The sequence below is a fragment of the Talaromyces atroroseus genome, assembly GCF_001907595.1.
Source record: "Talaromyces atroroseus strain IBT 11181 chromosome Unknown scaffold_7, whole genome shotgun sequence".
Taxonomy (NCBI): domain Eukaryota; kingdom Fungi; phylum Ascomycota; class Eurotiomycetes; order Eurotiales; family Trichocomaceae; genus Talaromyces; species Talaromyces atroroseus.
The window spans coordinates 151828-175385 of NW_017971439.1; the positions used below are offsets into that span (position 1 = coordinate 151828).

General features: G+C 47.7%; 9 protein-coding genes across 9 annotated transcripts; 5 read left to right on the forward strand and 4 right to left on the reverse strand.

The window, feature by feature from the left end:
- Window positions 1–786: 786 nt before the first annotated feature.
- UA08_05505 (hypothetical protein) lies at window positions 787–2079 on the forward strand (the record flags this gene model as incomplete). Its single annotated transcript, XM_020268272.1, has 3 exons — window positions 787–968; window positions 1263–1578; window positions 1654–2079. The coding sequence occupies 3 exons, from the start codon at window positions 787–789 to the stop codon at window positions 2077–2079; spliced, it is 924 nt and encodes a 307-aa protein (XP_020119088.1).
- Window positions 2080–3874: 1795 nt separating this feature from the next.
- UA08_05506 (hypothetical protein) lies at window positions 3875–5950 on the forward strand (the record flags this gene model as incomplete). Its single annotated transcript, XM_020268283.1, has 1 exon — window positions 3875–5950. The coding sequence occupies one exon, from the start codon at window positions 3875–3877 to the stop codon at window positions 5948–5950; it is 2076 nt and encodes a 691-aa protein (XP_020119089.1).
- An 870-nt stretch (window positions 5951–6820) lies between these two features.
- Window positions 6821–8090, forward strand: UA08_05507 (hypothetical protein; the record flags this gene model as incomplete). Its single annotated transcript, XM_020268295.1, has 2 exons — window positions 6821–7263; window positions 7325–8090. The coding sequence occupies 2 exons, from the start codon at window positions 6821–6823 to the stop codon at window positions 8088–8090; spliced, it is 1209 nt and encodes a 402-aa protein (XP_020119381.1).
- A 2138-nt stretch (window positions 8091–10228) lies between these two features.
- On the forward strand, window positions 10229–12025 carry UA08_05508 (hypothetical protein; the record flags this gene model as incomplete). The annotated part of the gene is made up of 2 exons (XM_020268303.1): window positions 10229–10797; window positions 10849–12025. 2 exons carry the CDS (start codon window positions 10229–10231, stop codon window positions 12023–12025), a joined length of 1746 nt encoding a protein of 581 aa, XP_020119380.1.
- A 907-nt stretch (window positions 12026–12932) lies between these two features.
- On the forward strand, window positions 12933–13626 carry UA08_05509 (hypothetical protein; the record flags this gene model as incomplete). Its single annotated transcript, XM_020268304.1, has 3 exons — window positions 12933–13027; window positions 13096–13194; window positions 13257–13626. 3 exons carry the CDS (start codon window positions 12933–12935, stop codon window positions 13624–13626), a joined length of 564 nt encoding a protein of 187 aa, XP_020119379.1.
- Window positions 13627–14061: 435 nt separating this feature from the next.
- UA08_05510 (hypothetical protein) lies at window positions 14062–15625 on the reverse strand (the record flags this gene model as incomplete). Its single annotated transcript, XM_020268305.1, has 3 exons — window positions 14062–14787; window positions 14865–15435; window positions 15489–15625. The coding sequence occupies 3 exons, from the start codon at window positions 15623–15625 to the stop codon at window positions 14062–14064; spliced, it is 1434 nt and encodes a 477-aa protein (XP_020119378.1).
- A 917-nt stretch (window positions 15626–16542) lies between these two features.
- Window positions 16543–20133, reverse strand: UA08_05511 (putative E3 ubiquitin-protein ligase hulA; the record flags this gene model as incomplete). The annotated part of the gene is made up of 10 exons (XM_020268306.1): window positions 16543–16642; window positions 16694–17089; window positions 17146–17283; window positions 17347–17640; window positions 17705–18941; window positions 19011–19144; window positions 19234–19339; window positions 19397–19435; window positions 19507–19529; window positions 19847–20133. The coding sequence occupies 10 exons, from the start codon at window positions 20131–20133 to the stop codon at window positions 16543–16545; spliced, it is 2754 nt and encodes a 917-aa protein (XP_020119377.1).
- A 596-nt stretch (window positions 20134–20729) lies between these two features.
- Window positions 20730–21542, reverse strand: UA08_05512 (Polyadenylate-binding protein 2; the record flags this gene model as incomplete). Its single annotated transcript, XM_020268307.1, has 4 exons — window positions 20730–20882; window positions 20944–21031; window positions 21101–21357; window positions 21474–21542. The coding sequence occupies 4 exons, from the start codon at window positions 21540–21542 to the stop codon at window positions 20730–20732; spliced, it is 567 nt and encodes a 188-aa protein (XP_020119376.1).
- An 809-nt stretch (window positions 21543–22351) lies between these two features.
- On the reverse strand, window positions 22352–23181 carry UA08_05513 (Vacuolar protein sorting-associated protein 29; the record flags this gene model as incomplete). The annotated part of the gene is made up of 4 exons (XM_020268308.1): window positions 22352–22468; window positions 22550–22963; window positions 23035–23049; window positions 23125–23181. 4 exons carry the CDS (start codon window positions 23179–23181, stop codon window positions 22352–22354), a joined length of 603 nt encoding a protein of 200 aa, XP_020119375.1.
- Between the last annotated feature and the right edge of the window lie 377 nt (window positions 23182–23558).

The following is a 23558-nucleotide window of genomic DNA, read 5'->3' on the forward strand; positions in this document are numbered from 1 at the left end:
CGGGAATATTTGTTTGCGATGTCAATTGGCCCCCTCTTTTTTTTTGGGATATGTACGATTGGACTGGTTCCTTCGATTACTAACTTTGTATCATTGTTGTCTAGAATTCTGAATATGCAGTCATGACCCTGGGATCTACGTGTATTTCATTATACGTTATGCAACGAACGACGCTTATATGTTATTCTTTTCGTCATTGATGTTTGTTCATAGATTATGATCAGCTTACAAATCGACAAACTTAGGATTGACTTTTGACTTATATGATCAAATCAAAGGATCATTACCAACACCATCGAAACTTACCTGGGCATTGGAATAATTGCTAGTTCGAACTCGGAGAGATCGTCGATTGGCTACTCTGCCTTAAAGAACTAAGCCCTGCCTTGATATGATTTATGTTACTGGGATGGGCCAACTGCGAAGATCCATGGAGGGTGCATGACTCTGAAAATATTAGGGGTTGGGGGTCCAACACCCTACTAAATCTTCGTGCTGCGTCTGGCCGCAAAGATGTAACAATTGCTCTATTCTTTGTTTGCCCTCTCCCCAGAAAGGCATCCATTTAGCAGATCTATGCAGAAAGGCATCCATTTAGCAGATCTATGCATAATGTTGAATCTACTATCTGAATAAATAGTTGTTTGTCTCCTACCTAGGTAAGTCTCAAAGTAATGGGTTATGGCTGTGACGTCATTCATACGAACGCCTTATCAACTTCATTCTCCTCGACCACCAAGCTTATCCTCCGAACTTCGACCTCAGTTTACACCGCAGTCATACACAATGGATGTACAACGTCTCACTCTCGACCCCAAACATGTACAGGCCCCAACCCGAGACCTGCCATCCGGCAAGTCCCTGCCTAACAATCTCCCAGACGCAAAGGAGATAAAGGTGCATCCGCGAGGCGCCAATGGTGAAGAAAATGCATCATTGTATTTCGTCGGAACAGCGACAACAATATTGTCAGTATTCGGCTCTTTTCCGCGGCTTGTCCTATAGATACTGTGGCTTATATTTTCCACTTTTGATGGAACAGAGAATGGGCAGGAATTCGGATCATGACTGACGCAAGTCACGGTTCTCCTTAGATATGAAAATATTTTTTTTAACAGAGAACACAGCCGAATTTCCTTCATGCCGGTGACCATGTACATCTAGGGCCTGGCGTGTCTAGTATACGCCAAACCAATCCAGCAGTAGATTTACATGATCTACCTCGAATTGACCTAGTCCTGCTATCTCATTATCACGGGTAGGGCACCTGCACCCTCCGCAAAGGCTTTGATCTACTTATTGATCAAAATGCAAAGGGATCACTTTGATCAAACAGTTGAAGCGTCTCTACGCCGAGACTTGCCCATCATAACTACTCCCCATGCAAAAACGCATCTTACCTCAAAGGGTCCACAAGACTCGTTCTCGAATGTCCATGCACTAGACCCTTTTGAGCAGATGGTCGTGGATATCCAAAGTAGTAACACCGGCAAAAAGCCGTATATTCGTGTCACAGGAATGCCTGGGAAACATGTTCCCACAAAACCGCTTCAGAAATTGAATGATCTCGTTCAGGCAGTATGTCCTTACATACCCAGGGCATAACCAGGAACCTTTGAAAAACAAAGTACGTACTAACCTTTGACCCAAAAGATCCCCCCAACGAATGGATGGATGGTAGAACTCGGACATTCCCAGACCGAGTCGTCATCAGACTTCAAAGTCGGCTATCGTATTTACATCTCCGGCGACACCCTGTTAGTCGACGAACTAAAAGAGATCCCTAAGCGATACGCAGGTCAGAATATCGACTTGATGCTCATTCATCTCGGCGGAACGACCGTACCCTCCCCGTCGTTGTTGCCCATGGCAGTCATGGTGACCATGGACGCTAAGCAAGGGTTACAATTGATTCAATTGATCAAACCTGACCTGACGATCCCGATACATTATGACGATTATGACGTCTTCGCAAGTCCATTGGAGGACTTCAAGGCTGAGATTGAAAAGGCCGGGTTGACAGATAGGGTTGTGTATCTTGATCGAAGTGATCGGTTTAGATTCCGGGTTTCTGGTTGATTTTTTGTATCGTGTTTGGGCATTTTGAACCTCGTAGAGTGCCGACAAAAGTCCAGACTTGACGATTTCTTTGCCCTTTTTTTTTTTAAAAAAAAAAAAAAAAAAAAAAAAAAACTCTAAATACGGTCTCAAAAAAAAATTATATTATTATAAAATTATAAACTTGAATGATGATACATCATTCAGCCAAGACGAAGATTTATTGAGCACGTGACCGCTGCGCTATACAGATTGACGCAACATGGAACATGCATGTATACAGTGTCTACGTGGATATATCTCTGTGGAAGACGTCTGTTCTAGATGCCGTAACACGGGCGGTGGAGCAAGGCAAACAGGCAACAGCATTATTTGCCTGGTCCACTCACACCTCGTGTTTCATTACCGTCCGTACATAAGTCGGATTTATACAGGTAAATATTTATTATTATTTACCAACAAGCCAATACGCGGCGTGCCTGTAATCCTTGGTCTGCTCCAGAGTGATGATGACGCTGTTCTCCACTCGCAGCGATCTGAGACGCGCATCGGACCCGTTCATCATGCTCGCATCTGTCTCAGCCACATCAGTTGCGAGCGAGGAAGCAGTGATTCGCGATAGGCATACAGTTTTCCGTTCCGCAGGCGAAAGCGAAGACAAAGACTGGTAGATAATGCGACGTATACGAAAACATGCATCATCATACAGGGATGTGGGCATTTGTAGTCTGATTGGCCGCTGATCGCCAGCGGAAGACGGAACATTTCGAGGCAAGTATTGGCAGCCAATCAGAGCTGCATATTTAAATAGACCGGGCTGAGAGTGGAGACCCGCGCTGTCCGTATCGAGCGATACGCAACTTGCAACTTATCTTGCGATCATCATGCTGACTCGTATTCTAGGGATGCACCCTGAAAGATATTTCGAGGTTTTTTTCTCTCTTCTGTATTCTAAGATTACATAGATCAATAGATAAGATAGAACACATTAAAACCAAACAGAATAAAATAATAATATAAAAAGATCCAATGACTACTCCGTAAGTGTTTGTTGTAATCGTCTCCGCCCGTCCCTTCCAGAACCTACGCTGGGTCCAGCCAGCGCACTAGTCTGTAACTGGCCAGGCTGGCTCCTCCCCCAACTCCTTCCTGCAGTCCGTGCTTCCCTTCCTTCCTTCCCCTTACTTTCCCTGCTTCTCTTCGCGACGCTTCTCTGTTTCCCTCTCTCTCTCTCTCTCTCTCTCTCTCTTCCTCTTCCCCTTCCGCTCTCCTAGATTCACTTCGTTTGGCCTTCACTCTCTCCATCCGCCACCGAGACTGTCCCAGGCTGGACGTCCCCCCATCACAGTCCAGTCCCATCAACCCTTCCCTCTCGTCCCTGTCGGTCGCTGGTACGTTCCCGTACTGGTTAGTCCTGTCAACGCTGACATATCCTCCAACCACTGCGCCCAACTCTACTTCCATCCGTGGCATCCCGGCTTTCGCCAGCCAGCATCCTTTCCATACGCTTCCTGTGAAACAGCCTTTCTTTGCATCGCGCGCCTGTATTATATCTTGTGGTCTCCCCGACGGTCGCATACCTCTCCTTTTATCACACCGCCACCGAAACAAACCTCAAGTGCTGGTCACAACACCTACCCGTTACTTTTACATATTAATCATTTTTTTCACAACACCATCAGCACCAACGCTGCTGACTAAACCTGATGGGTCGATTATCTGCACTTGCTAATACATATAATAACTAGCTCCTTGCAAGTGAGCAAAGCCTTTCTTTATTTCTTTCTGCTGTATGCCTGTATTTACCTTCAACCAGATGGCGTTGTCGCATGGCGTCTTCCGCTTGTTGCCGTGGACCTCGAGCTTGGGGGTCAACAAGTTAACACCAGAGATGCTGGTCAGCCCGACTCAACACAAGTCGCCCGTAATGGGGAGCGCGCCTCTTCAGTTGCTGAAACGGAAACGAAGCGACAACCATGAGATATTCACCGTCGTAGACGAGCCACCGCCATCGAAACGTCGCATCGATATCCCTAACCAAGCGGAAGTTACTGAATGCAACAGTGCAAGAGTGGCAACACCATCCAGCATTGAAGCCGCTCAGAGTCCAACCCCAGCATCCGTCCCTACCCAGGCAACGTCCGTGCTACAGCCTCATACGAACCCCAGCATGGACGATCATGGAATCCCTCCTCAAAATGCTAACAATATCCCCGCGAAACAAACAAATAGAGATGTGAACATCTTGCGCCAGACTTTGGATGCGCAGCTCAGCTTGGAGGTGCTCTTGAAACATAATGAACTTCGTCTGATCGACCAGGAGATTGCGAAGTGCCAAATTGCCTTGGAACAGTTACGCCGGTGTACAGAAATCCCCTATCCCGCATCAAGTGCACATGGATTTTCGCACTCGGTCAGTGATGGCTCAGGATACGCAATTCCCTATTCAGGAACCGGGCCGCCACCCACCTCGCCCGCCCCTTGGGGTGTGGTGGATGGACCCTATTCTCGCCATTATGCCAAGTGGTTGCTTCCTGACCCACGTTTCGATGGTGGCGAATCTCCTGACTTACCCTTACCCAACTCTGCGGCTTGGGATGGACGCTCTACTCGCGGATCTTTCACTGAGAACGGTTATGTTGCAGGCAAATCGCGTGCCCAGAGAGGCAGCGTAAGCACCAGGCTACAATCTCTACCAAATGGGTACCCTGTCCCCAAGGAGAAAGCTGGACCCATGGTCATCAAGCGGAAGAGCGACAATAAACTGGTCAAGTTGGTTTGTCTTGATTGCCGGCGTTTCGATTTCTCCAGTACCCAAGGCTTTATCAATCATTGCCGTATCGCACACAGCCGTACCTTTGCCAGTCATGATGCGGCTGCTGAAGCATGCGGAGAGCCAGTGGATGTCGATGAGGCCGGGTCAATTATTGGTGGTCCTACGGCTGAGCCGTCTATTATCTCTACCCCTGGGTCCGTTCATCCTCTGATTCGATCGGCGCATATAATTGAAAAGACACCCAAAACCACACCAGGTCCTTCTGAAGACCAACCAAGCAATTTGAATCAAACGCCTATTGCAATGGTTGAGAAGACAACGAAGAAGAAAGGACACAATGTTACTCCGCCATCGTCTTTTAAAGCATCGCCCGACACACCCCATCTCTCTACTATGATGGCTGTCCTTGGCTCGAAGCTTAACTTGGATGAGATTGTGGGCGATGCCAAGAAGACCGTTGACTTGAGCGAGTTTCTATCAGAGGGCGAATCCGAAGATGAGGACGAGCCTAGTTCCGATGAGCCAAAGGCTGTTTCAGGCGCGAGATTACCTGCTCGCACAACCATGCCTCAGGCCGCTATTCAGCGGCCCACCAGTAGCAAGAGACATGAAGCAAGCATGTCCCGTGGCTTGGATGTCTCTACGCCGACCAAGGTTACACCTTATTCACAACCTCAGTTCTCTCAATCTACCTCCCTACCAAGTGCTTTACAGTTGAATGGATCAGGTACTACGGATGTAGTTCGTATTGACGAGAATCTCAGTCCTGTCACGGTAGAGTCAAATCAGGCGCCCAGTCTGGTGAGCGATAACGAGGACGAGTACGAGGCCGTTTCCGACTCAGAAAGTCTCAGCTCAAGGCCATCGAATGATGGTCATGATGATGACGAGATGGACGATGTTGAGGTAGAAGATGACGAAGGCACGACGAATAAAACAAGGCATGAAGTGTCTAGTCTAAAGCGCAGTCAGGGCAAAAAGGGCGACCGTGTTCTTCCACCAGCAATTGTCTCATTGGACCAAAGCCGCAACCGCTCTCAACGTGTTAGCTTTGCCGGCGATGAGAATTCGCCATCCAAATCCAAGAAAGCCGCGGATCCGAAGAAGCGTCATTAATTAACTCTTCTTCCTCGTCGCCATAACATAACCTCTTCATGCAACGACCGTTGAAGGCTACTGAAGAGGTCTCCTTCTATTCGATATATATTTGATCATCTCCTTTCTTCCTACTCTTGTGTTAGTCCTCAATTTGTTCTGATAAATTGTTTTAATTTTCTTGTGACTTGATTTTCAGGGAGCGGGAGTCGTGCATGGGGCAGGTTTTTGGTTACGAAATGTTGATCTCCAGCTGGACTGAGGCTTTTTATCCGAGTGCAAGGCTGGGAGGCTAATGAGTGTATTTTTCCTATTGTTCAATCCATCATTACGATGGAGGCCATGTGCTGCTGCTTCTGTTCCTTTTTATTTTGTTGGTATGAACGATTGAAACGATACGGTCTAGCATGATAAACCAACGATGTGTTTTAGTTTGGGTTGAATCGTATTACGAATAGATCATTCACCTTACTACGAAGTGTTCGTCCGACGTGCTTTTGGGATCCATACAAGAAATGCATGTCGTCTTTGGAAGTCTAGCATCTGAGTAGAGCCACGCCCGGGCCTGCTGGAGCGACTGCACTGTGATTGGTCTAGACCAGATTAGGATAGCTCCGTACTTCTTTTTTAAAGGTCATTCATTCTTGAAGCAACAAACCACTGACTTCGGCGCAAACATTGACGACAAAGGATCTCTCGCAGAGAAATATATATCCATTCCGCATATGTTTCAATTGACCCAAATATTAGAACGTGGAACAGCGCTCTAGGCCTAGCAGTTGTTTTTCTGAAATTGCATCCGCCTCGAATTGAGCTTCGGCTTGCTTGATTTCCTGTGTCAAGAAGAAATAAGAAGAAGAAAAGCCGGAGGTGGGGGGAGAGACGCGAATAATGTCATTCCCATCATTTGCACCCTGGGACATCACACCCACCACATTCGCACAACTCCTGGATTGCTATCCCGCAACTTTGAAAGAGAGCTACAAGCGCAAGCTCATTGCTGTCGTTGCCCGAAAACACAGGAAGTATCCCGAGCGCTTGAATAGGGAAGACCCTGCTTTTGATCGGCAGACGAATGAGTACTTGCAGCTGGATGATTGGAGGTATGAGACTTTGCCTCGGGTTCTGAGGCAGCGGGCGGGCGAGGAAGGTGGTGACGAGGAAGAAAAAGAAGAAGAGAAAGAAGAGAGTGATGGAGATGATAAGAAAAAGAAGAAGAAGAGCAAAAACAAAAACAACAAGAAGAATGAGACTGTTCATTTGAAGCAGGGCGAAAAGTACGATTCGCTTTTTATGCACAAGGATGAACTGGTGAAATTGATGGATTGGAAACTGTGAGTTTGGTTTCTCAATAAGCCTATTATGTGTGAGAAGTCTTAACTAAACATCTACCAGCAAACACGGTCGATATCGTCCTGCATTAGCCGGACTCATCAAGACCAACAAGCCCGAACTAGTCCGCAAGACAACAGCAGAGGCCTACAAAGCCCTTGTCGACAGCATAGACACGGAGCCATCTCGAGAGTCGCTCGACGAGACATTCCCCAAGAAAAGCCAAGACATACTTATGAAACCACTCCGAGCCGTGGGCACCGCCACAGCGTCTCTAATTCTTGCCGTGCGCACAGAGGGCAGAGCGAACGAGATCCCATTCTACAGCGACGAAGTCTACAATTGGCTTTGTCTCGATTTGTTCCCTGGCTCGGAGAAGAATCGCTGGAATTACAAGAAGGCCACCAATCGCACACGGGAAGATGGTCGTCTAGATGTTAAATATAACATGTTGGAATATCGCGAGCTGTACGAGGAGGTCTGCAAGTTGCGACACCATCTCAACAATTATAAAGCCGACGATGACGACGATGATGACCATAAAGCTCGCCGCCAATTCAGCTGTTCTGATGTGGAACGTGTTGCTTATGTGCTCCGAAACCTAGACGTGTCCGGATTCCCGCATGCAGCTGAAATCCTGGAGAAACATGCAGCGGCTGAGAGCGAGGCTAAAAAGGAGTTTGAGAAAAACAAACGAAGCAAGAGAAAGAGCGGTGCAAATGCCGACGATGATGAGCCTGAAGAGGAAGAGATTCTGGGTGTTGTACCGAGTAAGAAACGCAAGGCTGGATTTAAGGAGAGTGGTAGAGGGAAGAAGAAGAAGGTTTAATTTCGGTTTTAAGTTCGAGATGGGCTTGGAGTGTTGCGAAATTGATGTTAGATAATGTTGAATAGCGGTTAGATATATTCGCTCTGGCAATTGTACTTGAATTCTACTCCACGGACTGACTCCCCGGAGGGTCTGGTAGGCGGATTTTTGCCCAACTATCAAAAAAGGACTTTATTGTCGCGGGATGCTGAGCATCCCTGCAGCTGATAGGAACTACAAAAGTGCATTTCGAATCTCGCGTTGGTGTTTTCTGAATGGGACTGTCGATGACAATATCCCTGAAAGCACATCGAAGTGGAACTGGGGATGTTCATCTCATCTGATTGGCAAAGGAACGCTCATTCAAAGCCGGGACAATACCCATAAAGATAATTAAACCGGTAGGCTAAGTGCAGCAGTAACATATTATCTTCACTAGGGCCATCGAGCCAGCTCTCAATTAGGGCATCAAGTAAACCCGGCAATGGCGGAAAGGACAATTTCTCGCCATCCGTTGAGGGCAGAGAGTCAGTCGTGAGAGGAAACTTCTAATTTGATGCTAGCAGAAGGACTTTTATCGTCTGGGGATCTGGAGACGTTGACGGGACTTGCGGGATTTCCACTTCTGCGTTTTCAATTCAATGAGGGGATTGCATATCGACCGTCCAACCAGCTTGGATCAGGCAGTCGGCGGCTATGTCGAGGTCTAGGACAAGGATATATAAATCAAGCACCACGGTGGGAACTCCCTAATGGCGAAGGGCATCTCTAAACCAGATGACATATGGGAGTCGCTTGTCGGCGAATATGAAACAAGGTGCGTTGTCTTGACCTGGACGCATCACCACTTTATTTCCTTCTTGATCGAGAAATCAGATCGAAATAATCTATTGTAGATCGGCCGGGTCTGGTGCGATTTGCAGAACTCTGTTCCTTTTATTGAGGCATGCTTGATGCCTAATCCTGCCATTGTTGAGTTGGCTAACGGTCAGTGAAGAAAAACTCACTCGTTGGTTCAGATTATCAGCGACAAATCTATATAGTAGATATGGGGATAGACTGATACCAGTATGAATTATCTGGGCGTCAGTGTGCAGAAAGTCAAGGGCCAAAGGAAGTCGTCTTGATATTAGTTTGATCAGAGGAAGATCAGGTGATTGTGGCTTCAGTCGCATCATCTCGAGAACTGTAATATACATCGGCTGCAGCACGAGACATTGGTGCATTCCCGATAGACCCTTGGAGATCAAATGAATCATGAAGCTCGCGTATTAGAGACTGGCCTGGGTGATCAGACTTGACTTTTGCAAGATGCTCGTAGATGTTCATCTCACGGTTGGTTGCGTTGGGAAACTTTGACAAAGAAACAGTCACCTTAAGACTCTATACTTGTCATCGCTGCGGAGTGACTTGTCAGACATCTGCTCGACTTGCTCTTAGGAAAGACACGTACTGGAGGTCTTTGCATAGCCAGTTTGTTGAATAAGCCCCGTATCCAAGCTTTCCCGCAACCAGGTACCTGTCGTGGTACACATCTCCAATAGCGACTGGGTAATACTGTGGTGGTTCATAGTGAGGTAGCGTCTCTTCCTCGATTGGGGGTTCACGGGGCAATACGAGATGTTGGAGATGTTTCGCGATAGCTTCTGCGCTGGACGGAGAGCGCGCCTCCAGAAATTCAAGCGTGAGGCCATGCTTGACTTGCAGAGAGAAAGAGAGACCGCGAAAAGTAATCAAAACGGAAGGCGCGCATTGTCACGTGGTCGCGCAATACCATCAAACCAACTTTGAGGTAGCAAAGAAACAATACGTTTGAAGAAAAGACCTTGCTGGCTCGCTACATGGTAAGTCGGATCTTATGGAGTTCTTTATTGGAGGTGACAAAGACCCGGGCAAGTCCGTCAGCATCGGCCCTCGAGCATCAGTCCTGAGTCAAAATCCCTCGAAAGTTCATTCCTCTTGCAAGCATTTAAGAATATGCACATGCTTATTCATACATGCCAAAATGAGCTGGATCTATACTGCTACACAAGAAAGACACATCTGCTACCTCTGTCATCGTCTGAAAATCCTTCAAGGAGATACAACCATACATTCATCGCTTCTATATAGACTGGTTTACGAGCCTGTCTGCTGAGAGGAGGACAACTATAGCCAAAATGGCAGCTAAGCCAAGTCTGCGGTATCGTCGCCCTCGTTTTGTACTTCGTCATCGTCATCACAAGACTAAACATGTCACATTCGACCTCCCAGCACAAACCGATAGCAGACCTCCACAGGACCGCAATCAGCTAATATCAACTCAGTCAAGTATCGACCAGATGGACGAGGCGACACTAAGCATGGCCTGCACCCTCGCATATCTCGACAGCGATGCAGGTATTCCAAAGTCTCTATTGATACGGGCAGGCCGTCCGCTCAGGAGGTGGGCTTTGGATGGAGAGCCAGAGGAAATCTCACCGAGAGAGACGGGGATAATGCCAGAACTAGTGGACACTCTATGTAGTGCTGAGGGATCCGAGATTGTCACCAAACAGTTGAGGCTCTATGGTTTTCTGGGTCTAGATACTCGTTATGGCGGTGGCGGCGACGATAGTGATCTGCTGAGGATGGATGCAGGCATTCGTGCAATGTGCAAACAGAAAATTCTGGATCCAAATTACTGGATGTTGCAGGCACTGCTACTTGTTTGCCATGCTTTCCCCACAGATGCTCATTTGGACGTCGAGTAAGACTCATATATCCCTGGGTTTCTATATTAGCTGACACGATTCGCTAGCTTCTACGAGTTAGGACTGTTCTATATTGTTCAGTTCCAACATGTGATTACTCGGCATTATGACAGGCTACGAGTAATGGATCTTCTGTCAATAGAGACCCAGCAGATCGTGGCCTATGCTCTGATTGCCAGTTCCCATTTCTCGTCCACGACGTGGAAATTGGATGCTATTGAGAGAGCAGGAAGTATTGCTGCTGGGTTAGCAACACCGGACGAGTGCCTGGATATGATGATCCTCACTAGAAAGACTGACTTGTTCTATCCTGACAGCATGACTTTGCCAGAGATCGATTATCAGTTTCCAAACCCCCATATCAAGAGCAAGAAACTCTATGCTCTCTGCGGAGAGCTACTTTTAGCTCGTTCTACTTTGCAACTGCAACAAAGCAATGAGAATATCAACACCGCGTTTTCGCTACTGCACCGTGTCCAGCCAGTTGATCGAAATCATATTTCAACACTGGAAGAGCTTATTTTGCAAAAGAAAGCTATCTGCTGGGGTCGAATCCGGCGATTCCAGGGCCGCTTTGAGGTCGCTCGTCAGGTTCTGGAAGATCTATATAATGCGAGACAGTACCCAGAAGGAGTAGTCTCTGTGGGCGCTTCTAGCTGCGATTTAATCTCCGAGTTGGCTGCCACGCACTGCGAGCTGGGGAATCCCGTAGAAGCTGAAATGCTGATATCGGCCAGGCTGGAAAGCATTTTTGATGGCCGTCCGATGAGGGAAAGGACAGAAGAACAGGAGGAAGCTATCTTGAGACTGAGACTTGCCCTGGCGGAAGCAGTGCTGCACCAGGCCGAATACTGGAGAGCAGAGGATATCTATCGGGACGTGGACCGACGCCTTTGCATAACACAGGGGGCTCGTCGACCAGAGTCGATTCGGAGCACATGTCGTTTGAACATAGGACTCGCACGAGTTCAACATGTTCGCGGACAATGGGTCTCTGCGCTGAAGCGTTGGGAACGAGCGTTACGCGTCTATGAGAAATATCCGTTTGCACAAGATTTCGGCACTGCGGTTGTCTGTGCGTCTGTCTCTTATGTCAGGGGTAAGCTGGGTGATGCGCATGGCGCTGCACTGTATGCCGACAAGGCGCGGAAGTTGTTGGAAGTTACTGGTTGTTGGTCTCAGTATGCTGGCTTGGGCACGTGGCTTGAAGAAGTGCTGCTCTGACTCGGTTTTCTACTTTGCTCTTCTATATCCTGCTCTACACACACACATATATATATATACCTGAGGTGTCTGCGTTGCTAACTATAACCGTCCATTTTTGCTGCTTTTGTTAACGACTGTTTGATGAAGTTATGGCTTTTTTATTTCATATCTATCGAGGCCATTCATATCAGATCATTGAATTAGATAGGACTTAATGAAGGCTCAGTGATTAGTGACATGTTCTAGACACGACACATAGAGATTTCCCCAGAGTAACTCCGTGGACGTGCATGGACATGCCGATCATAGTACTCGTCAGACCATTGCCCAACTACATACTCCGTACTAGTAGTGAATAGTTTGCTTTAGTCCAGGATGTTTAGAGCCTCTTGAGTCCTGATATAATTTCGGTGGCTAGTCAGTCTTCAGTTGACGCCTAGATACGTTTTCACATACACCGTGATATGTACACAAATCAATGAAAATAAAAATAGAAAATAAACACGAATTCATCACATAGCGTCTATGCAAGAATGCCAGCTCCGACGGAGAATGAAAGGCGAAAGCAAAAATAGAGGGTGCATTATTTATTGTTTGCAACATTTCCGAATTCGGAAACAAGGGGCAACTTTTGCTGTGGCTTTGTACGACACGGCGCAATACAGGGCCAATACAATGGAAACAAGGTATTTTAGCTCTAGCTGTAGGGGAAATAAAAGACATGGACGTTTTGAAATACGTAAATCCGGACTCGACATGGAAGTACTAATAAGGAAGGAGCTCCCTCTTGTTTTCTTCCTCCTCCAATTCATCTTCTCCTCTCGACTGTCCATTTGGTGTCTGTCTGCACCAACAATCATCAACTTGTACTCCAATCAAATTATTTCCAAGCACCTGAGAAGCAAGCAAGCAAGCAAGAAAAACAATGCGTTTCACTACCACCACCATCGTTACTCTTCTCACTGTCGGCCTCGCAGCCGCTCAGTCTCAGTCTCGTCGTGCCACTTGCGCTGCTCAGAAGTGGGTGCCCTCGAGTCAAAGCAGTTTCCTCGGTTGTTGATTGAGCGTACTGACCATACCATGTATAGCATCCTCGATGCCTGTATCCAAGACACGAGTCCTCAGCTCCAGGCCTGCGAGGCCAACGACTGGGATTGTCTATGTGAGCAGAGCAACAATGTGCTGACGTACGTATCCCTCTTCCATCAGCACCAACTCTCTCCACATCTAACTCTTACATATATATTAGTTGCTACAACAACTGCCCCGGCGACGACGGACAATTCGGCGCCCAGCAGACAATGACATCCTACTGCAACGCCGCCAAAGCATACGGCTCCAGCACCAGCAGTTCCATCTCTGCCACTCCCTCTGCATCTGCTGCATCTGCTGCATCCGCCTCTTCCACATCTACGGGCTCTTTTGCTACCAAGACTGCTTCCTCTGGATCGTCGAATCTCGTTGCTTCTGCATCCTCTTCGTCGACTTCCTCCTCCTCAAACCCCCTTTCAACCTCGTCGGATTCTGCAGCCGCTGCTTCTGTTATGGTCAATGGGTGGATGATTGTGCAGGGAGGTCTTGTGGCCGCGATGGCATTGGGGTTGGGTGTTGCTTTGTAAGGGGGGAAGGAGCTTATACCGAAGATACGGCTCAGTCTCTATGATCTGATATCAATGTGTGCTTACATCAAGCCAATATCAAGTAATTATCTAATAGTTGCTAATGTATAATAATAATACTACCAGAGCTGGATGCGCTTTCAAAAGAGAAACCCTAGCAAAATCGTTAACTATCCAAGGCACGGGGCCCTATAGCGTTGTTATTTACAGTGATGCACACACCTCCAAGTTCAATTGCCCTGCCTTCAAGCCAATGCTTGACAAGCGAACAGAGTAAAGAGCTCTCTGTAATGGCTGACGTTATCACTGATCAGAAAACAAGAATCTCCAATATGTGCCCTAGCCCTAACAGCTATGCCTACCGAGCAATAAATACATGGCCCCCTCTCTCAAACTTTCAGCCATCAAGACAGGCTCCAATGAATGGAATTAGATCTAGAGCTTAGCTGCGATTTGACTTTTCCTATTGGCAAGGTCTTTCCAGTACTTCTCCTTAAGCCCCAGAACAGCCAGCCCCTTATCAGCAAACTCGTCACGCCACCTTGGAAGCTCATAACCATCGGTGCCTATAGCGGGTTTCCCAGCCACATCGACAAACCAGTTAAAGTAGGGCTCCAGATCGGGCGCAATCTCATGGAAGGCGCTTGTTGGTCCTTTTTCCTTCAGACGCTCGACTTCCCACTTTCTCTGCTCGTCCACTGACGGGAGACCGGCGCCGCGACCAGCGTAGTATCGAGCGATGGCCACAGCCTGGTATTCGTAGATGCGGAACGAAAGGGCGGCCTTGACTTGACCAACAAGAGTGAGAGAAGGGTCGTCAATGTTGAAAACATGCTGGTAGAAGCCAGCCACTCTGTTCTCGGGCGTGGTTGGATTGGGATGCAGGTATGGATACTCCAGTCTGTAGCCGGTGGCAAAGAGGATATAGTCAAGTCCGCTGATGCTAGTGCTGTCCTCGAAAGTGACGGTGAGGAGGAGGCCGTTGGTTGCCGAAATGGACCTGATGCTGCTGGTGTGGATGTTCACATTGGGTAGGCTGTAGGCGGACTCGAGCTTTTCGTTCCGGCTTCGAATGGCCACTTCAAGCTTTCCCTTGACGATGTCGTGCAGATCATTGATGAAGTCTGTGGCGGAGATATTGCCCCCGACGATAAGTATCCTCTATATCCATATCCATATCCATATATATGAAGTGCGGTTAGTTATGAACTATTGCTCGCTTTACATTGTTCCATTACCTTATTGATGTACTTGTCTGGTTTGCGATACGACTTTGAGTGCCCAAAGCGTTCCGGCAGGGCCTTAGAGGCCTCGATTAGGCCAGGAATATCAGGTATGAAGGGCACATGGTAATGACCGGAGGCAATGACCACAGCATCGAAAGTCTCGGTCCACCAGTAATCGTGCTCTTTACCGCGATACACTTGTCCCGTCTTTCTGAGCGTCAGGATCCATTCCTTGCCCTGTTTTGCAACCTTCTCCACGGTGGTGTTCAGCGAGACAAAAGGAAGAAAGGGCTTGAATAGGTCTTCGATCCATTCGGCGATGGCTGTGTATGGCCGAGTAGGGTTGCCACGGCCAAATCTCTGGATGGACAGTGGCGAGTTGACCTCGGGGAACGGGGTGTGCGTGAACGCCATGGTCGTGGCGCCGACATTGCTGTCCAGGTTGTAGTACAGCGCGGACCTGGCTCGAGGATCTGGGCCGGCGGCGGGTGCAAAGTCTGGGAATGTTGCAGGCGGCTTCAGAGTGCGAGGTGGAGGCACGCCGGTCGTCGCTGGGAAAGTATCGGGCTCAGGATCGTAATGCCTGGTGGTGTTAGTTCGCGGTCTGGGGAGGGGGTCTCAACAGCAACAACACACCATAGTCCTCCTACATGATCTCTCCGGTCAAAGACGCGAATGGCATCAAATGTCTTCTCGCCAGCCAATGCATGGACGGCAGCCAGGCCCGAGGGCCCAGCGCCAATAACTGCAACCCGGCGATATCGTGGAGCCATACCTACCTGTCTTTGACTCTTTGCAGGAGAGTATCTACGTATACATACGGAGATTCGTGTGTGTATATATATATATACACACCCGCCGACCTCAGGATTATGGGCTTATTTCGATGCCGGCTGACGACATGTGTTGGCCGACTCGGTAGGCCGAGGGCTCGCCATACTTAGTTCAATGACAACATCAGATACATGATATACGACCCCTCCATTACCCTAGGTATGTTACGTTACCTGAAGGAAGGAGTCGAGGATGAAATGATATCCGTATGCTATATCAATATCGATTCGATCAGACAAGGAGAAACCCTCCTTGTTAACTAGCGACTTATCCCAGAAACATGAAAGAAATAAAAGAAAAACTCGGATTCAAGTTTATAGAGACAAAAAGAGAAAGACATAAAACGAAAATCGAGATCGCTGTGTGCATTCAAAAGGCAGAAGAAGCCAGGACAAAGACAACAATAGTGTATATCTGTCAAAAGTGTGTCAGTCAGTCAGTCAGTCAGATCAATTTAAGTCAAAAGTGTCAGGTCAACCAAAAACATCGAGGGAAAAAAATAAAAAGAGAGAGAGAAAAACTTGGTCACTTTCCTTCCCAATAATTATACTCGAAGAGATATATATGAAATAAAGAAACAATAATGGAGGGGGGGTGTAGACAGTGGAGATTGACAGCAAAACAAGCGAAAAACTGTATAAGAAGACCGACGGATATTTTCCCCAGAGAAAATAAGGGAGGGAAACAAAGGGTATGCTCGCCGTACAATCAATCAATCAACCGTCCTGATGAGTAGTAGAGTGGATATATAGAGTCCGTGTTGATGCATTGGGTAGGAATTTGAACGAAAAGTATGAATGAATCTTTCTCTTTCCCCTTTCCTTCTCTCAGACTATGTCTGTCTCACGGTGCAGCTCTACTCTTGTCCAAAGCCTAGTGTTTCTTCGACTGCAATAGACAACTTTTGCTGTAAGGCTTCGTTTGTCTTGTATGGTGGTAGATCGAGACGGTTAAAGCTATGTCTATGTTAGCATTATCCTTTGAGCCATATAAAAACATAGACATACCATGTGTGAGACTTGGGAAGAGCTCCAGGATCACCGGACTTCTCAATCGTAAATCGTCGAGGTCCATCAGAACCTTGCAAATCCTTGAACCCATTGACCGGAATACGGGATGTGCCAGTGGCAAATTGAAGCAGTCGTGATTTCTGTTCTGCGTCCCAGCTCCGAATAATCTTCCAGAAATTCTGAATGACTTCGTCTGATTCTTGGTAACCACGGTAATCCGTATGTTTCTTCCAATCATCAACATCAATATCGGCGATACCACCAATCAGCAATTCAAGCTCGCGCTCGTCAAACACGTTCACGAGGTCCTGGGGAATGAGCTCGTTGAAGCCTGAGATAAATGCGTTGAATTGTTCCTCTACACGTTTCTGAATCTTCCATTCCGTGACGAGTCTTAAGTCCAACATTAGAATAATTTCAAAACATATTCTGTGGGACAATTCACTTACTCGACATATTTATGTTTGTTCTCATTAGTGACGGGAATATTTCTCCCATCGGGTATTAAATCAATCGTGTCTCGTTCGCCAAACTTTTCGTCATCAATAGAAAACGTGAGCTCAACAATGCCTTCAATGTCATTTTCACTGGACGTTGGTTAGCATTAGTGCCAAAGGATGTTATTCGAAAGTGGAGGGGGAAGAAATTACAGTGTCCATGACAGATTGCGGTGGAAGTCTTCGTCAACACCCTCCATGTCTTGAAGCGTAACTTTCTTTCTCAACATCATCTTGTAAAATGCGCCAATGAAGAACGAGTCTAAGAACCGTCGGTGGAAGATGGCAAGCCCAACCACTCGACCAATGAACTTGAAATAGTTCAAATGCTCAGGATTGATGCCGGAGTGAGGGTTGATTTGGAGGGTGTAATTATCGTGTGCTGAATATTCAAAGAGACAATAAAAGGGGTTGAACATCTCGTGAGAAAGAAGGAAGAAGTACTCGCTGGATAAGAATTAGCAATAATAATAATGATAATTTATATGAAGGGGAAAGAAAGTGAAGGTACCGCGAAAGTCCACCATAGTCTAAACCGTCTTCACCATCAAACTTGATCATAAGCCGCTTTTTCAGATCAGAAGCACTCTGCCGCATAATCTCGGCATACGAGTCCTCAAAGATATTACTACGGCGGACCTTGATATGGCACTGTCCAGACATAATCCGTAAGGCTGGCTGCGAGCGGAAGTAGATAAGCTTGCGACGGAAGTCACGCTTATACTGCGGCACGCCTTGGTCGAGCGACGAGGGCAATCGTGGGTCGTCCCATGTAGTGGTCTTCGTATTGTGATCTACGAAGTACACACGAGCAGTGTTGGTCAATCTCATTTCCCACCCGCTGGGCAGAGGTCCCAGCTGCGAGACTGGTTGCTGCTGGAAAGTGCTGTTGCCTCCAGTCGCATTTTGTCCATACATGCGAATATACTGTTGCCGACGCGGGTCAACCCAGGTGGTGGTGCGTGTGTTGTGATCGACAAAATACGGCCGTCCTTCGGGAGTCGTTCTTTGCTCCCAACCGGCTGGAAGCTCACCAGTTCCTGCTGTTGTAGCTCCAGTGGCCATCATTGACGCCGCATTGGCCGCGTTGGTAGCGCCGCCACTTCCACCTGCAGGCGGAGTGGTCGACTGTTGAGTTTCTTGCAAGTTCGGCGAGCTGGCACCCGTGCGATCTTCAGGCAGCATTCTGCTTTGATGGGCCCGACGCTCCATTTGCATATTAGCCTCACGCTGTGAGCGCTGTGCACTTTCGCTGTAATTTGCCGAGGGTCGGGTCCAAGTCGTCGTTCTCGTGTTGTGGTCAACATAGTACGTTCTTCCCAAATTATCCTCTCGCCGCTCCCAACCTGCTGGAAGACGACCTAAATTGTCTTCAAAGGAGCTAAGATTCGTTCTTGAGCCTTGTGTCGTTTGCCCATTAGATTGCGACGGCTGTGCAGGGCCATCCGGAGCCGACAGCCCGCTCACCGGTCGTGCATTGGAAGAAGTTCGAGTTGGCGTGAATGATTGCGTCGAACTTGCTGCAATGGACGCCGCAGATGGTCCGTCGACGAGTGCTTGGCCCTGTGAGGAAGGAGAGGGTTGTATCTGAGGAACTAGCCCAGTGAGGCTTGCAGAAGGCTGCTGTGGCCTGTGTGCTCCATTTTGAGTTGGATTGGGTGCCGAGAGATTGGTCGAAATATTGATGATAAGCTTGCCATGTACTACTAGATTATCATTCGACTTCTTTAAATCGCGAGTGAGCATTTCTGCCAGTGATTAAACTTCGATTAGCATCAATCCCCATCGACAGATATGGGTCGTATCGAATAAGTTACCATCGTCGCCCATTTGAAGATCAATGACATCGCCAATGCGCACATTGATTACTCCCAGAAAACCCTGGTCCTTCTTCTTGAATTTCTTCTGATCAAAGATCTGAATGGCAAGGATGCTGTCCTCATTGACTCTCCTATAAAGTTTGAACGAAAGCCCGCTGATTAGAAAAGCTCTAGACGAATAACTCCAAGAGATAAGAAGAGCACAATGAGAAAATCATACAAGTCAAATGTTTCATTCCAGTACGGGTTCAGGGTCTTCCGGATAACGGAGGTGGTGTGCGTCTGCTCGCCGCCGATTGTGGCAACAGCGAAAGGGTCGGGGAATCCTACATAGTCAGTCAGCCTATTGCCAGTACCATCAGATACCGTGGGGTATAACATACGAAACACATCGCGCTTGTATAAACCATCCGCGGCAATGACTGGAGAAAAAAGACGAGTTAGCTTTTCTGTTGTTTCGCAGGTTGTGCGGGATGCATCGGGCAATGCTCACTGGTGAGCCTTAGGTTTGGCTGACTGCAAAAAGCGACCGCGTTTCGTTAGCACAAGTCAGAAGAACCCAACAAATCGACATCAAGAGTCGAGACTCCGGCATTCACTTACGCTGGAAGATTAGATCCCATCCTTTCGTAGAATGACGCACTTCGGGGCAGCCGATGCGAGGCCAGTCAGAGGAAGCCTAACACATCCACCGGGAAGGGTAATTGGCGATACCGAAAGACAGACGGGGCGAAGATGCAGTGATCGCAGGCTCGATGATGGAGGATGCTGATCGACCACGAGGGCAAGAGATCGTGGCTGGCGTCGCTGGGTTGGTTGTGTACTGTACTTACTTGCTTGCTTGTTCTTCGAGGTTGGGGCTGAGCAGGCTTGACGTGAGCAGGTCTGGCCAATGACCAGGGCGGGGAGGGGGTTGGCAATGGTTCCGAAGACTAAACGTGAGTCTGGGAGGTGGCTTTGATGGCTCCACAGAGTCAGCGATGTCAGAACTCGTCGCAAGTCGGCGTGGTCTCTCTGCTCTGTTGGTGAGGGAGGAGAATGCACAGAGCAACGTAATTGCGTTCGTCGTGTTGAGGGAGGGGTTGATGGGAAAAGCTAGACGGTACGGTACGCCCGGCATACAGGATTGATTACCAGCTTGCCGCTGCCATCGCTCGCATCGTTGCATAGTACGGTATTTTATTTGTATTTGTAATACGCTATTTTACCTGCCACTCCGTCGCAGATACCTATATCTCCTGGTTGGTATACTGGACATGAGATACATCTGATGCTAGACAAATATCATCCAAGACAAGTAATTCCTACGAATATCTTTCTCTGAAATGATCACTTCACTTTGCAGAGGCAGACCTAGCCTGCTTGGCTGCAAGATATGGAATTGAGTCAATAACATCATATTCATACAAAAAGTAAAACCCAAGCACGTTTTTTTTTTTCCCCATTCGCCGATTGCAACCTGGGCTGTACTAGATAGCTACATTGTATATCATACACCTTCAACTCCGAAGCCTCGACCGTGGAAAAAAAAATTGTTGAAGAAGAGAAAGATAAAAGGGGGTAGGGAGATAGTGCCGAGACTCGAGTTCTCTCCAGATTCCCATTCTCCGCTTTTCTTTTCAAATTTCAAATTTCATATTTCATATTCCGTATGTTTTTTCTTTTTTAACTTTTGTCTCTCACTTCATCCATGTCCCTAGAGTGTGCGAGGCACACCTAATAAGGCGCAAAACCACGCCCACGACCACCGCGATAACCACGGTAGGCACCGCGGTATGAGCCAGGGAAACCTCCACGGCCGAAGCCACGACCACGACCCCGGCCTCGACCCCTAGCCATGCCCGGGACGTTGGTACGTTTCGGTGTCACCTATTAAGCAGCTCAGTAACAATTCGAATGGTATAAGAAGAGATAGAGGACACTGTCGTACCTTCAAATTGCGTCCACGGAAAACGCTCTCATTCAAAACCAAAGCCTGCGCAACAAGACTTGGCTCCGCAAATTCCACATAGGCGTATCTGTATCTCGCGTCTCAGTTTTTCAAAGAACCCATCCACTCTATCTGTAAAGCAAAGTTGCAAACATACCCTTTAGGGTGCCCTGTGAATTTATCCAAGAGAATGGTGACACGATTGATCGAACCGCAGCTCTGGAAGTGCGCCTGGATCTCCTCCGGAGAGGCTCCATAGTCGACGTTGCCCACGAATATACTCCTAGCATCAATATCTTCTTTATCCTCTCGCAAGCTTTCCGACTGCTCGTCTAGAGTTTGCTGCATTTCGCGTAACTTGGCGGCCTCGGACTCCATCTCCGCTACTCTCTTCTTCATCGCTGCGATTTCTTCCTATAATGAGATAACACACAAGATGTTAGCCGCTGTATATCAAGTAATCGTATACGTTATAGATCTCGTGGAACAGGCGTAGGATTCTCTCCCGTCACGAGAGTTCATGCGCATACCTCATCGTCAGCCACTTGCGTATGAGCGTTCAGCTGCTCCTCTGGAATATTTGCTGCCTCCGTAGCCATCTTGAGGTAGATGATAGGCTGCCTAATATGTGTGTTGTGCGTGTATGAGTCGTCGAGCGTACAAATCACCCAACAGTCCCAGACTTTGTTTAACAAAGTGGGATAAAGGCACGCCCTGAAGGGAAGAGAAGGGGAAAAAAAAACGAAACTCTAGCGCCGAGTAAGCGACTTCTTCGAGACCGACAATAATATGCGATAAATAATCGAATCGATGGTTAGATTCGGAATTAATGGGAGGAATGCAAAGTCCCGGTCGCTGATGGTGAATGCTGAGTGTGCCAGTTGAAAGAGTGGTGATAATCTTCTTGTACTGCGACGCAGACGCCAATGAAGCGGAACGTAGGCTGCTATTTTGGGTTTAGCGCCGTCTTGTCATGTATGATATCAACTCAGTTCTAAAAACACTGGCTTGAAGCTTTTTACTTTGTCCTCTGTTGAATGAATTACTTTTACTTACACATGTAATGGTGCGTTTTAAATGGTTACAATACACATTTTCAGAGCCCTAGGCGGCTTTGTTTATAGGCTACAAGAGACATTATAGAAGATCCTCTGATACCTGGACGAGCGCAGCTTATGAGATCCTCGTTGCAGAACAATTCAAGGCACTGTACAGAGTAAGAAGCATTCGGCATGGTTGATTCCCACGCGACAACAGTCATCCTTTAGCAATCGTCAAGAATGGTCGAACAAGCTGGCAAAGTAACATGGGTTGGTGGGTAGAACTGTATGCCACGTGAAACGCAATATATTTGAGAAGCATCTTCAAGGTATCTATGAATATATTGGAAGTACAGGCCAAACAAACTTCAAGATGGGGAATTGCCTTGCTTGCGGAAAGACACCTTCTCGACAGCAACTGATTCGGCTCCGTTGGCATCAGTTTTCAATTGGTAAACGTAAAGGACTAGCACATCTCCTTGGACCTGATCACACGAACAAGTTAGTCTGAAATACTCCAAGCATAGCAGGCATTATATTATTTGAAAGGGCAGAAGAAAGCCTACATCCATCAGGCAAAAGCTTGGAACCGGTTCCTGATCGTCCGGGAAATAGCCGGTGCTGAAAGCACCAGTGGCACTTCCGGGGTTGATAAAGAACCGGCCTTCCAGCTCGAAGGCCTCAAAACGATGTGTACCGCCCCAAAGAAGGATATCGACATCCATCTGACGGGCGGCAATGAGCAAGGCATCGGCATCGCCGGGAGGGATTATGGTATGGCCATGGGTAAACCCAATGCGAAGACTTCCGTGCGTCACGACTTTGGATAACGGAAGATTCGGGGAGTCGACGTCAAAGTCACCCTTGACGAGTTGTAGGTCGGGCGCGATTTGTCTGAAGAATTCGAATGTTTCTCGGTCTGTTATATTGCCCAAACATAAGATCTGCCCGATCTTTCCGGGTGTGAGGAGTTTCTTGAACTAATATGATTTTTTTTTCAATCGTTAGACATAATGCGACTGCTAGACCCCTGTGTCGTGGGACGGCTTACTCGTGCAGGGAGGTCCTGCAGGTGTCCATGTTAGCAGTGTATGCAATGGTAGGCCGCAGCATTACGGCGCGGGGTGGATTAGCAGCGTACTGGAGCCCTGTCGGGGATGAACAGGTCCCCAATGACCAGCACTAGACGCGAGGTCATCTTGATCCCATTAATGATGCTCAATGGGCCATGCCGGGGATCGACGAAACAGTTGTAACGGAGAGCTTCAACTGTGCCGTCAGGTCGTTGCAGTGATGGTCGTCGAATCGGCACGCCGTCAAGCTCCAGCGGTGGCTCAGAATCCACACTAACTGGGTACGGTTAGTCTGCCCCCACACGCCCAGGATAATGGATTAAGTAATTAGAGTAAATAGAATATTACTAGATGCTATATTGGCGATGGCGCTCTCTATTCAGCAGACAAGTTTGAGAGAGATAGTGAATTAATTGTATTAGTACAGAACGGATTGCTGCTCTCCGAGAACTGCGACGCGTTGTTGCAGGATCTGAAACTCTGGCTAACTATTTCTCTATAT